This window comes from Corapipo altera, unplaced genomic scaffold, assembly GCF_003945725.1.
Source record: "Corapipo altera isolate COAL_440 unplaced genomic scaffold, ASM394572v1 45, whole genome shotgun sequence".
NCBI lineage: Eukaryota > Metazoa > Chordata > Aves > Passeriformes > Pipridae > Corapipo > Corapipo altera.
This window is the reverse complement of record NW_020884877.1, coordinates 12,234,932-12,247,657: the sequence shown is the minus strand read 5'-3', so window position 1 is coordinate 12,247,657 and position 12,726 is coordinate 12,234,932. Positions and strand designations below refer to the sequence as shown.

The 12,726-nt window shown below is 41.1% G+C and overlaps 1 protein-coding gene across 1 annotated transcript in view; it reads left to right on the top strand.

Annotated features, from left to right (window-relative positions):
• The first annotated feature begins 1,471 nt into the window (after positions 1 to 1,471).
• The window catches only part of MTX2 (metaxin 2), a 34,824-nt gene continuing 23,569 nt past the window's right edge, over positions 1,472 to 12,726 (top strand). Inside the window, exon 1 of the mRNA XM_027637340.1 lies at positions 1,472 to 1,580. Within this exon, the coding sequence (XP_027493141.1) occupies positions 1,541 to 1,580 (40 nt within the window). The 5' untranslated portion in view covers positions 1,472 to 1,540. The remainder of the gene's footprint in view (positions 1,581 to 12,726) is intronic.

Here is a 12,726-nt window from a genome sequence, read left to right as displayed (position 1 = left end):
TGGAGGATTTCCTAAAGGGTACTCTGCTAGAACAGTCCTTTCAATGGGAGCAAGGAGGACTGGGAACGCAAAAACAAAAACCACTGCTCCAATCTCCTGTCCCAGAGACAGATGCCTGAGCATCTGTGTCTTGCCACTTGTTGGAGGCATGGCCTGAGCCACTCAGTTTTTGTCCTGTTTTGGCTAATTGTTTGGATTTGTCAACAGATTTCTTTTGATATGTATTTGTTGATACTTGCTAGATCACTTCCTGATTTTTACACCCTGACTTAGCATAACCCACCTCCATTTCTCGAGATGAGTTCTTTGTATCAAACTGAGCTCTACAGAGAAACCTTATTTTTTAGTTGGGTGCTAATATATTGATTTGGCCTAGCTCATACCTAGTTCAAGCTCAGCCTTTTGCACCATGTCTCATGTTTTTAGCCTTCTAAATACTGCTGGTGATGAAAGGACTCAAATAGCACACACCAGTTTAGTTCAGACTCTTGTAATCTCTTAATACAAAGCCACTCAACTTCTCAGGACTGCTCAGAGTTTCTGTAATTTCGATGCTATTCAACTTGCAACTGTAATTAGAAATGGAGCTTTCATCAGCGTTTTAAAAGCATCAGTTCTCTTCCATATCTGCTTCCAGTCCTCAGTCCATTGTTACAGTGTATTTACTTGCTCTTCTGCTATTGCTGCTCTAATAGCCTGCTTCCACTATTACGTGAAGAATATAATGAGTAATAATAGTAAGTGTCACCAGAGGATTTTCACATACTTTGTAAACATGAATACATTTATATAGCCCATATTTTCTCATACTTCAAATATTTAAGATTTTACCTTACAAAAGCGACGTGTGCCATCTGTCCTTCACAGGAGAGACAGTCTTATTTGATAAAATGAGGTAATTCTTACTAAAATGTGGCTACAGAAAATAGGGATCAAGAGGCACTGTAGAAGGGAACAAGTATTTCACATATCCTTTATCTTCTCTGCAGTCAACATATTGGGTATGTAATTTTATAGCATTTTCCAAAATTTTAGGTAGTCTTAATATTATAGAATTAAGACTAAGGAATTAATGGTTGTTTAAAGGCAAGGTGTACATTTCAAAATGCAGAGTTTGTCTTCCGGAATTACGATTCCCAACCCGGGATGACGAAAAGGCAGCTGTACCCTTCAGTGATAACCTGTCGTCCCCAGGACACCTCGGGACTCATTTCAGAGTTCCGTTCCCGCTCCCCTCGTGACTGCGTGCCCAAGTTGAGGGCGCCGGCTGAGCGGGCATTGCCCCGCGGGGACGGCCCCCGGCTGTGAGTTCCAGGGCGTCTGCTCTCAGACTGGGATCACCGAGGAGCGCGACTGTCGCTCCCGGTGCCGGGCACTGCCGCGGGCCGGGCTCTGCCCCAGCACGGCCCCAGCACAGCCCGGCGGGCGGTGGCGCCGCGGGCCCCGCCCCGGCCCCGGATGCAGTCGCGGCCCCCCCGGCAGCGCGGCGCCCAGTTCCTGTGCGTGTCCTCGGCCCGCCCGCCCGCCCTCCCTGCGCGACATGTCGCTGGTGGCCGAGGCCTTCGTGACTCAGCTGGCCGGTGAGGGGCGGGGGCGGGCGGGACGCCGGGGCCGCGCCGGGACCCGCTCCGTGCCGGGCACCGCGCTCCGGGCCGCGCTCGCGGTGGGGCGGCGGCGCCCAATTCCCGCGGCCTCCGCGCCCGGGGTGACCCCGCGGGACGGGGCCGGGGCACCGCGGGGAGCGGCTGGGGGTGGAGGCTGAAGGCGGGCCGGCGGTGCCGTGCAGAGACCGGCACCTGGGGACGGGCACAGGTCACCCCGCACAGCTCCTCGCTGGACAGGGCTCCCCAGCCCAGGCTGTGCCGGGGAGCATCGTCACTGCGATTTAATAACTTCCCTGTCTGTAAAACTACTTAATTTGCTTAAGTGGTGCAAGAAAAGCACGTCGTGGTTATAATTCTCTCAGCTGGAGTGGAGTCCCGCTGTGCAGGAGAGCTCAGTGCGGCGTCACCCCCTCCCCGAGCCCCGCGTGTGTCCTGTGTCCCCCCTGTAAGCTGGGAAGTGTGACGGGACCTTTGGTACCTGTTGGTGCTGCTGTGACCCGCTAAAGCTGGGCTGTGCAAACTAGGCGTAACCTGTGAGATAAAACACAAGCGTGCCTCACTGGGGAGTTATTTAGTAAAAAATGGTATTAATATGCTCTGAAAGAAAAAAAACCAAAACATGAACCTTGGATAATTCCTGGCTAGGAAATTCAAAATACAGTTAGTATGTTGCATGCTGGAAATAGGTCGTTGGTCATGTTTCTCCTCACTTGTTATTCTCTGGTTTGGATTTTTAGCTGCAACACAGCTCAAAACCAATAAATACTGCAAGGGAACAGCATTTTGATTGATACTGACCAGTTGAGGAGTAAGGTGGGATTTTATCCCAGGAGCTGGGTCTTCTGCCACTTGGTAGAGGCCCAAACATAAGAGTCTGAATTGGATTCTCTACTGTGAATGTACCCTGACATGTAGGTCATGTGAAGGTGCTGGATCTTTAATCTAGGTCTGCAGAGGTACCCACAGACAAGCTTGAAGGTTGTGCTGGCCTCTTGAGTTGTCAGCTGTTAATTCATAAATGTTAGCACAAGCCTTACTTATGTTCTGAGGGGCAGAGCCCTGGATCATCAGGATGTGGAGGATATGGTCACGATCAGCATTGCTTCATGCCATTTACTTGCCTTTAATGATCTCTTTAGTATATTTTATTTATTTTGTCATTAAGGCTAATGATACATGTGAATAGATCTTGTTCTCCTGCCTTCCTCTGCTCTGTGACCTTTATGAATATTCTAGAGTGACAGCTTGCTAATACTTATTTTTTTTCTGGAATTACAAGAATGGGAAACAAAGTTTTGCAGCAATTGGCTCTTTACTTCTGTGCTGAAGTGTTCTTCCATTCCTGGAGAGATTCTTACCTCCCCTTTGGGGTAGTGACATGCTGCTTATAGGAGTCTCAGACTCGTGCGTTAACAATTTTACTGTTAAGGTGATGCTTTGAGGGCATCAGAGCTGCTCAAGTACTTCTGGACCCTCCTACAATTTAGTAAGCTTAAAGCCATAGCACTTCATCTGTTACCTGTCAGTCACAGGTTGAATAATACTAATTTCCTTTTGTAGGTAAAGTAATATTTAAGCTTCTAACATAAAAATACCGGCAGTATATTTGCAGAATAGAAATGGTTGGTGCTTATTTTATTAATCTTGTACTTCTGCAGGATATGCAGCTCCTTACTGTAACTCAAGGTACACTACAAATTGTTGTTGCATACCTGTCCACTGAAACATTCTTTAAAACAAAATTATGGCATTGTCTTTGCTTTCCCAAAAGTGAATCAGTTTCAAAAGCAGTTACCTGCCTTAAAAATAAAAAATACCTTTGCCAGTGGGTTGTGACCCTTCCAGCTTGTCTATATTATGTACCAGGTCTGAAACTAAATAATGGTAAAATCACTTAATTTATTCATATGGAAGATTTTTCAGTTAAAAAAAAGTTATCCAGGATCTTGGCCAATACCCACCACACTTCTAGATTTCTTGAAACATTACACAGACACAGGGAATATTTCATTCTATTACTAAGAAGATATAAATATCCCCTAAATCTAGGAGTATTTGTGGGAAAGAAAAATGCTGTATCTGCAAGGAAAAAATACCACTTAACAATGACACTTATTTTAATAGTGTCCTGCCCCATATCAGTGGTTGTAAATACTGCCTTTCTGTTATGGATGGAAAAATAAGAATGACTGAGAATTTTTTCCGTGTTCATAAAAATGAAATTTCACTGGCTTGTCATTGAGAGTCCTGCTCATGAACATGTCTCTTTGTCATAGCAGTTGCAATGAGCTGCTGCTGCTCTTAACATGTAGCAGCTGTAGTGCATGGGTACTTGCATGCAAGTGTTTGAGACAGTCAGCCCAGCACAGTTTGTTTTCCAGAAATGTTTTAAAAGCTGAGGGGAGGGGTTTAGTAGGGAAGGGGATCATAACTTTCTTTTACACACTGACTTTTTGTGTCTGTATTTGAATATTTTTTTTGAAAGTACTACCCGTCTTCACCTGCGCCTCGTACGTTCACTTTTGATGTGCCAATTCACAGCCTCGGCACAAGCTGAAACATAGAAAACACCATCTGAAAAACTTTTTTCAGTGTGAGGGTGATTTAACATTGTAACAGGTTGCTCAGAGCAGTTGTAGAGTCTCCATCCTTGGAGATTGCTCAATACCTAAGTGGAAATGGGCAACCTGCTGCAGCTTACCCTGGACCTCCCAGAAGTGCCTTCCAGCCTCAGCAGTTCTGTGACCATCAGTTGCTCAGCCGACTTGCACTGCTGTAATAATGCAGCACCCTCTCTGTGCAACACGCTTTCACCTGAACGTGCTGAGCGTGGCCTGCTGCTCTAAGGCATCAGTGATTAAATACAAAGCGATGACTGAATCACTTGGAGTGTAATGCCTACATTAGTGTGGCATTCAGCCATTTGCTTGTTCAGAAATATAGAGGTTGATACTGTGTCTCAACTGGAGAAAATATTAACTGAATAATATGATGAAGAATTTATTTAGAGCAGCTCAGCGTCAGCCACATATTAACAGGATAGGAAATGAGCGTTGAAGAATTAGAGTGCCAGCTTTCAAGTGGTCCACAACATTAATCCTTCTAACTCTAGTAGTTTTGAGAAGCTGACTGCTCAAATCATCTCTAAAAGATTGGTGAAAATATGTTTAATTGATCACTAAATTACTCCATATGCTTTACCTTTTTTTTCCCCCCCAAAAACCACTGGTTTTAGATCAGTGATCAAAAGAGAGAAAATAATATCCTTGTTTGTCCTTTGATCTCTGGAAAATTACTTCTGTTTATTGCCGTTATGTCCAAGGGTCCTAGGCTAGTTTTAATACTAAGGGAAATGAATCCAGTTTGAAAAACAGATGCCCTTCTGCCTTTAGATATTTTACATTCATAGTGAGTCTACCTCCAATGTGACATGCCAGAGCACAAATAAATCTTTGACGTGTATGTTTTATGTATTGAGACAAGCTGCAGTTTGGCTGAGAACAAATATATAGGGAATGAATCCTGACCACCTAAATTGTTGCCACACATAAAGACATAAAATTTAAAATAAAATTTTGTGCATCAAAATGTGCATCGATAAATGATAGCATTTCCTGCATGTCTAAGGTGAAAAAAATAGTTAATCTTACTCAATAATAGGTTGTTGGCAGCACAGATTGTTTAAGCCTGCTGCAGAGGTGCTTCTAGTGAAAAATTTAAGTTTATTTGAAAATACCAAATTTGTTAGGCTGTGTGATTTTATCTTACATCATTTTTTGTGTGTGTGCTTCTCTTTTGGTAGTCAAGCTACAAGGAATCCTTCAACTCTTGTTCAGTTTCAATTACGAAGTCTCTTATGCTGCTCCTGCCAACTTGTGCTCAGACATGTTTCATGACTTGATTTGAACTAATCCTTTGAGTGGATTGCCTATCCAGTCTTTTTTTTAGGTCAGGGAAAACATTACTTTCACAATTATTATAGTACAGTACATATTTCATTTTGAGATATTGCTATTTCCTGTTTTTAAGCAGCAGTATAATTACAGTTTATAATAGAGTATGCTTCTGGAGATGTTTCTGGCTTCATTAAGACTAAGCAGTCTTTTTCTAATCAGCATTTTATTGTTACATGTTTTCTGCTAAAATAATGTCTTCTTTTCTCATACCAGAAATGAGATTGGTCTCAAAATAACAGTAACAAAATTAGTAAAATAAAAGTAACACCTGTATGGTATTGTCCAGTTTGAATTGCACATGAGCTTTCATTGGCTGATGAAACCAGGACAGGAGGTCCGGATGAGAGTGCTGTTCAGGAACTCAGCTCAAAGAGGTCATAGAGGAATGACTTTGTAGAGGAATTAGATTTTTCTGCTCTTTCTCACTCCTTTTTTGTCTTTGGTCCTTGGATGTTCTGTTCTGTGATGGTCCTCAAGCACTAGCATGGTCTGTTTCTGTAGGTTTGGACCATGTGAGTCACTTTTTTTTCAAAACGAGAATGAATGAAAGAGCTTGGTTGCTGTCCTTTGCTCTAGTTGAACAGGAGTTACATGTTGCTGTGTTGCTGGGCGTTTTCAGCTGTCTCTTTTAAAAGTGAGAAACTGCAGCTGCATGCAAGCCACGGGGAGGACAGAGAGAAAGTACACACCAGGTTCTTAATTTTATTATTATTAATTAATTTTTGTTATTACTATTATTATTACCTTTAAATCCTGGTCTTTAGTTATTAGGAAGATCACAGAGATGTTGTGTGAACATGGATGTTTTAATGCAAACTGGAAGAAGTTCTATGTAGTAATAAAACCTGTGAAATGATGCTGCAAAGAATGCAGGAAAAGTCTCGTTGGGGACGGGGGGAGCCTAGCCAAAAAAATTGAAATGTACATACTGAATTGGAATGTAAAAATTCTGAGAGACGGGAATTTTTAACAGTTCTGCCTTCTAGCTGTGGTGTAATGACATTGAAACCTATGCAGTGCTTGCATTCCTAGCAAAAACTTTCAAAGTCCAGCTGCATGTGTATTTCTTTTTGCATTTGAATGCCATGTTGGACAAACTTTGGATGCACTGGAGTGTTCTCACTGAAAGCCTTGGAAAAGGAATGAGGAAGACTGTGAGGATATGATTAAGGGAACAGAATAAATGTTTTCAGGTTTTGAAGTAGGGAGTCTGCAGTGTTTCCCAGAGGTGAGGGGTGCTGGTTTGGGCCAACTTAAAGACTGCAAGCCCTAAAGCAGCCTCTTCCCCCTTCCCTGTGGCAGTGCTTGGCTGGCTGACTGCACCAGTGCTAATTGTTTGCATTTCTACCCTGCAGAGCTCTCCTGCCTAGAGATCTCAGCTCTTCTTACACCTTTGCAAGACTGGTGCTGGTTTGTTTAGGGCTGTGGGCAAGATAGAAAAGAGAGAGCGAAGGGGAGCCTTAGTGAAAGGCCAGAGGGGCTGGGGCTGGGTGAGCAGGAACTGTGTGTGTGGGAAGGAGCTTTTGGAGCAGGTATGGGATACTGGGGTCCTGTCTGGTGGGATAGATGTGTTGGATCTCTATTGTGGATGAGAAAGCAGGGAGCTCCTTACAGCACTTTGCAGAAGTGGTGGTCAGACTGCCAGCAAACATCCTTGGGGAAGGAGGAGTTCAGACTACCACAGAGAAGAGGGAATATCAATCTATGAGAGCTTTCAAAGGACTGATTTAAAATATACAAATATAGATATCATGGCTAAGAAATGTCCCAATCCGGTAAGGCACTTAAGACATTAATGAATTACCTCCACTGTCTTGTTCTTCACAGCTCCTGTGTGTGAAGTTTGACTTCTTGGGTCAGGGGCAAAGGACTGGAGTAGCACAAAGCAAAGGGATTGATTTAGAGATCTATAAAAAGCTAATATTAAGAATTACAGAGCTTCTTTGAGGTGGAGCATTTATGCTGAATATCAGAAATAAGTAAAATAGCTCCAACTTGTCAGGACTTTATAAATAAGTCTTTTGAGATCATTTAGCTGGCATGCTCTCTAATTTTCCTGAAGATGTTCCAGATGTTGATTTAGGAACAGCCTTTGGATTTGATTTTGTAAAGATTTTTTGGCCTCCTCTCCTGACAGGATCTCCCTCCTGTGGCCTGCCCTAGCGGCGAGAGTGCTGAGCACCCTAGAGGATTGAACCATGGACTGAACACTTTTGAAAGTCAACTCAAAGACAGTAACAGAATTGGACTATTGCTTAAATACATGCAATTAATAGCCTTCTTGGAGGGTGAAGAAGCAGATTGTGTCATGCTGTATGGCTGCTGTGGTAATGTCACATGCTGTGTGACTCTCACAGTGGTGCAGCTACAGGAAGCTCAAATTTGAGAATTGCAACTGAGATTGAGTCTTTACATTGACTGTCTGTTCAGTCAACAGTTACTGAAAGTCATGGTTTATCTGAATTGTAACATCTCTGCGAAGGAGACCAAGGACAGATTTAAGCAAATGATGTAATTATTTGATACATAATTTAATGTATAGTGTTTAACTAGTGTGAAAGTTGCTTTTCATTTGACAAGGCACTGTGAAACACATTTTGGTCCTCTGTCAGCAGAGCCAGGGGATTGCTGATGCTTAATTTTTTCTTGGCCCTTGTTAGTTTGCAGGATCAGGCCAATATATGACATTGTCAGTGTGGGTGGGTTGAACTGGTGGGTCTTAAGGAAGCTAATTCACAACTTTCTCCTACTTCCTTTATTGATCACTGTTAATGTATGAGATGTATACTTTTAACTGCTTTGGTTCCAAAGTGGCTGCAGCTTCACTGTATTAGTCAAAATGTGCCCCTCCATTTACTTCCTGAAATAAAGATATAGAAACACACCAGTTCCTGGCATTTTCTTTTTAAACAATGTTTAGCTACTTTAAATTATGAGTGATTTGTATTAGAAGAGAATGAAGTGGTCAACTGCTTCTTTTTTGATGCATTTTAACATCAAGTGGCTCCTTCCTTCTGCAGTCTGGGGACAGCTTTCCATATGCTGTTCTTTGGGTTACTGTATCTAGAGCATATTGAGCAGCAGGTCCCCCTCATATCAGCAGTCCTAGGAAAGCAAAAAGGGTAACTATTTTCCTGCTGATTATTAAGATGTTTGCTTCATAATGTTTGAAGACTTGTAAGTAATGTTGTTGGATGTGGATGTTGCCCAGATGTAAGATGAAATTTCTTTTTAGTGTTTACACTTGTGAGAAAACAGTGTTGAGAATCCTCATTATATTTTAATCAAATTTGTACCTAGGGAAAGGCTGAAGGAATTTATGTGAAAATAATGCATAAGTTAATCTCTCCAGCTGTAATACTGCAATACAGAGATTCAAATTAATGCCAACTATTTTTGCTTGCTAAAATAGCCTCTTGGCTATTTTAGCAGGCCTTTAATGCTATGTGAACCAAACTGGTAAATACAGATATTTTAGCTTTCCTCTGTTTCTTATAAGTTTAATATCAAAGTGTTTAAGAAGAGTGTAACAAAAAGGAAATTGATCCATGCAAATGTGGTGATTTTAGAGAAGTAGTCGTTATTTTATAGGATCCATAAAACCTCATAACATTTTGTGCAATTGCTCTGTCTGAGAAGGTCAGATGTTCCCAGGCCAGGTCTTAGCCTCACCTACACAACAGCACACAGTGAACTGCATGGAAGAGATTGTTAGTCTACTGAGTTACAGAGCAGAAAGAAGATATCAAAGGATAAATTGGTGGCATACCGAGAATTTGGTAAATTTTAGTTTATATGATATTTGGGAAAAAAAATTGTCTTGATTTACTTCTCACTGTATAATTTCAGTACTTGTTAAATAATCGACAAGATAGTAACGTTTGGTATTAATTCTTTAGCCTTGATTCTTATTAGGCATAGGCTACTTTTATAACAGAAAATTATTTCTATCTGCACTGCCTTCCAAAAATGTTGTTGTCCCACCAGAATTCTACGGTATTGCTAAGAGCTGAAAACAGCCTAATTTCAAGTTGAGTGTTTTTCTACAGAAACTTCTTAACTTTTTGATAACTTCATTTCCCATGCAGAGGCAGCATGTGTGATGCCTGGATCCAGAGGTCTCTGAATTTTGTCTGTGGCTGATAGTCAAGAATGCCCCAGTCTGACAACAAGCTAAATGAATGGCAGACTGGCAGGGCAGATGAAAGCTCATACCCTACTGCTGAAAATGGCTATTCACACTAGACCGCTGAAATGGCTAAATTGGTGTTTAGCATATTCTACAATTTAAAATGCAAAGTGTTTTGTGGCTTCCCATTTTCACATTCAGAGTCTTATTTTTTTTAAGTAACAGGATTAAAGGCATAACTGTAAACCATTTATTTCATTATGTCTCTTTCATCATTGTGAAGCTGCTTGGGGAAGGTGGATGAAAATGTCTTTTTCCCCCATCCATCCAGGCAGCGCTGACACAGGATGAATGGTTTCCCAGTAATTCAGAGTGTAGGAGTTGAAACCAAGTTTTATACACTCATAAATAGACCCTGAACAGCTCAGGCAAGGAATTGGTGGGACTGAGGCACTGTAGAGTGTCTTGGGAATGCGGTGCTTCCTCTTGCTTGGGGGAATGTTGTTGCAGCCTCTCATTCTTTGAATTAAAATTCACCACTGTGCAAGTATAGTATGTCCTATTTTGAGAGCTTCAGTTGGAGCTGAGATGTGTGTAGACCTTAGGTGAGCTGCTGGTCCCCTATTCATAGTGGGGTCCAGTGCTCTAAAGTATCTCTTCGTACAGCATACATACATTCTTTTCTCTTACTGTCCCAAAAGTATTTGGGTGGATAAAGTCTTACTGTTGAAATGTCAGTCTGAAACATCTGGAAACATTGAAATCAAATTGCTATTTGAATATCTGTCTCTGGCCTTAATGTTGCTCAAGTAAAACATTTCACCACAGAATCTGAAAAATGCACCTAATTCAACACACTTTTAGTGTCAAAGAATTTGATGAGACTGTCATGACTCATTCTGTGTTTTGAAAGTTTTTTTGTAAGAACAGAAATTATGTATTTTCTGTCATTCTCTGACATGACAGCTGAGGAGTTAGGAATCTGTTTTAATAGTTACAAACCTGAGTAATTAAAACTCCACTGGGAACATGCAACACACCAGTTCACAGAATTTTTTTCTAAAAGTCTAATTTGATACCTAAGAACCCTGTTATCACCTTGACATCTGATTTCCTATGCTAAAGTGTTAGTAATTAAAACAGTTTGACTAACAAACACATTGAGCTTAGTGAAATTTTCATGCATTTTTAATCATCCACAAAACCAAAGAAGATTTGGTGTAGGTGTTCTGCTTGCTTTTTGCCTTTTCCAGTTGTTGGGGTGCTGTATCTGCTGAATTCTCAGCACCTAGGATAACAAGGCTTATGCAGTGTCTATCTCCTTTTAATTTTCACTTCTCTGTAACTTTTGAACTCAAGCTCTTTTCAGCCAAAGTTAACAGGGGCACTGATCCCAGAGGTGGTTGTTTCCTGTAACTGATCTTATTGTTTTTATCGACAAGCAGTGTGGTAGAGGAAAAGTAGGGAAAGACAGTAATATGAGGTTTGCTTGTCCTGAACAGCAGACAATCCACATGAAAGACTAAATATTTGAATTTGTTAACCATGGGAAAAGTTTCAGTAGGGTGGGAAAATGGGAAAACAATTTTTACTGAAGACTACAAGCTTGGGAGACAGACCCATTGAAAACCACACAATAGTAATTCCTCTGATTATGGAGGCAGAAGGAAGAACCAAATAGTTCCTTATTCTTAAGAAATGTAGAGAAGCTATTCCTGTAAGGCATGCTTCCAGGCAGTTATTTCATCCTGTGAGCAACTAATGATAAAAATGTCTGTTGCGTAGGATCTAACACATAAACGTGGTTCTGTGTTGAAAGCTTCTGAAGCTGAATTGACATCACATTTGTTAATTTTCTCTTTATATACCAAGTGCCACGGTAGCCGTGGTTAGCAGGAAAATGAACATCTACAGACCAGAAGATTATAGTTGCCGAAGGATAAACTGGATTTGACTTCATTAGTGCACAAATGATAAGTTTGTGAGGAGTTATTATAGCATTAATCAACTTGATGGATTGGAAATATGACAGAACTGAAGCAGCGTGTAATATTAGTGCCTATTATTCTACAAATTATGTCTTCACCTACATTCATAAGGCAAGAGTCATTGCCGTACATTAAAGATGTTACACACTTTCTCCTCTTTTGGAGGCATGTGACAGCCCTTCAACAATTCCTCCTCTCTTCCCCAGCAGGGCTCTGGTCTCCCTTAGCTGCATGTTTTCACCTTACAGCTAGTTAAAGGTGGCATGGGAGCTGATAGTTGAAATTTAACTTGTACCTTATGAGCCTGGACCTCTCATGATGCAGTGTGGATTTAAACTTCTTGCTCCATCAGAAAAAAATTATTTCATATTCTTAAACATCTTGGAAGAAGGAGAATGAGTAGAAATTGGAAGGTATTGAAGTGAATGAATATTTAATTATTTGATTTCCAGAGGATTGCACAGAGTTTGTGTTTGTATCCCTGGTATCACTGAAGATGATGCAATTCTGAATGCATACTGCAGATTTTTTTTTCTAGGATATGAGTGAATCTTAATGTGAAACTGATTGTTTTAAAATCCAGTCTGTGTAGTGATAGTGAAATCAGCTATCTTTGATCTGTTCTGCGTACAAAGAACTGAAGGCTTTGGTTCAAGGCTTGTGAGCATGTGTCTACCTCATCCAAACCTGGTCAGAATTGTGATGACCTCCCTGTGAAGACTGCAGGGGGTATTATTCATTCATTTTCTTAGAACTGCTGAAATTTGGAGTTTGTACTGATAATGAAGGCTGAGATTTTTGTGTGGCTGTTTGTCCTTATTTCATTTACTTGTCAAAAGCCATGTTAGTACACAACTAAACTGTGAATGAGTTTAAACTAGTCTTATCCTTTCCTTCCCCCAAGTTGGATGTGTGCTTCTGTGTACTAAGGGAGTTAGATAAGGATTTCATATAATGACTAATGAAATTAGGGTCAGCAGATACAGTTCATGGAAATGTGTCAGTGATAGTAGCTTGGGGAAGTAAGATTCAAGCTGATAAGGGCAAAC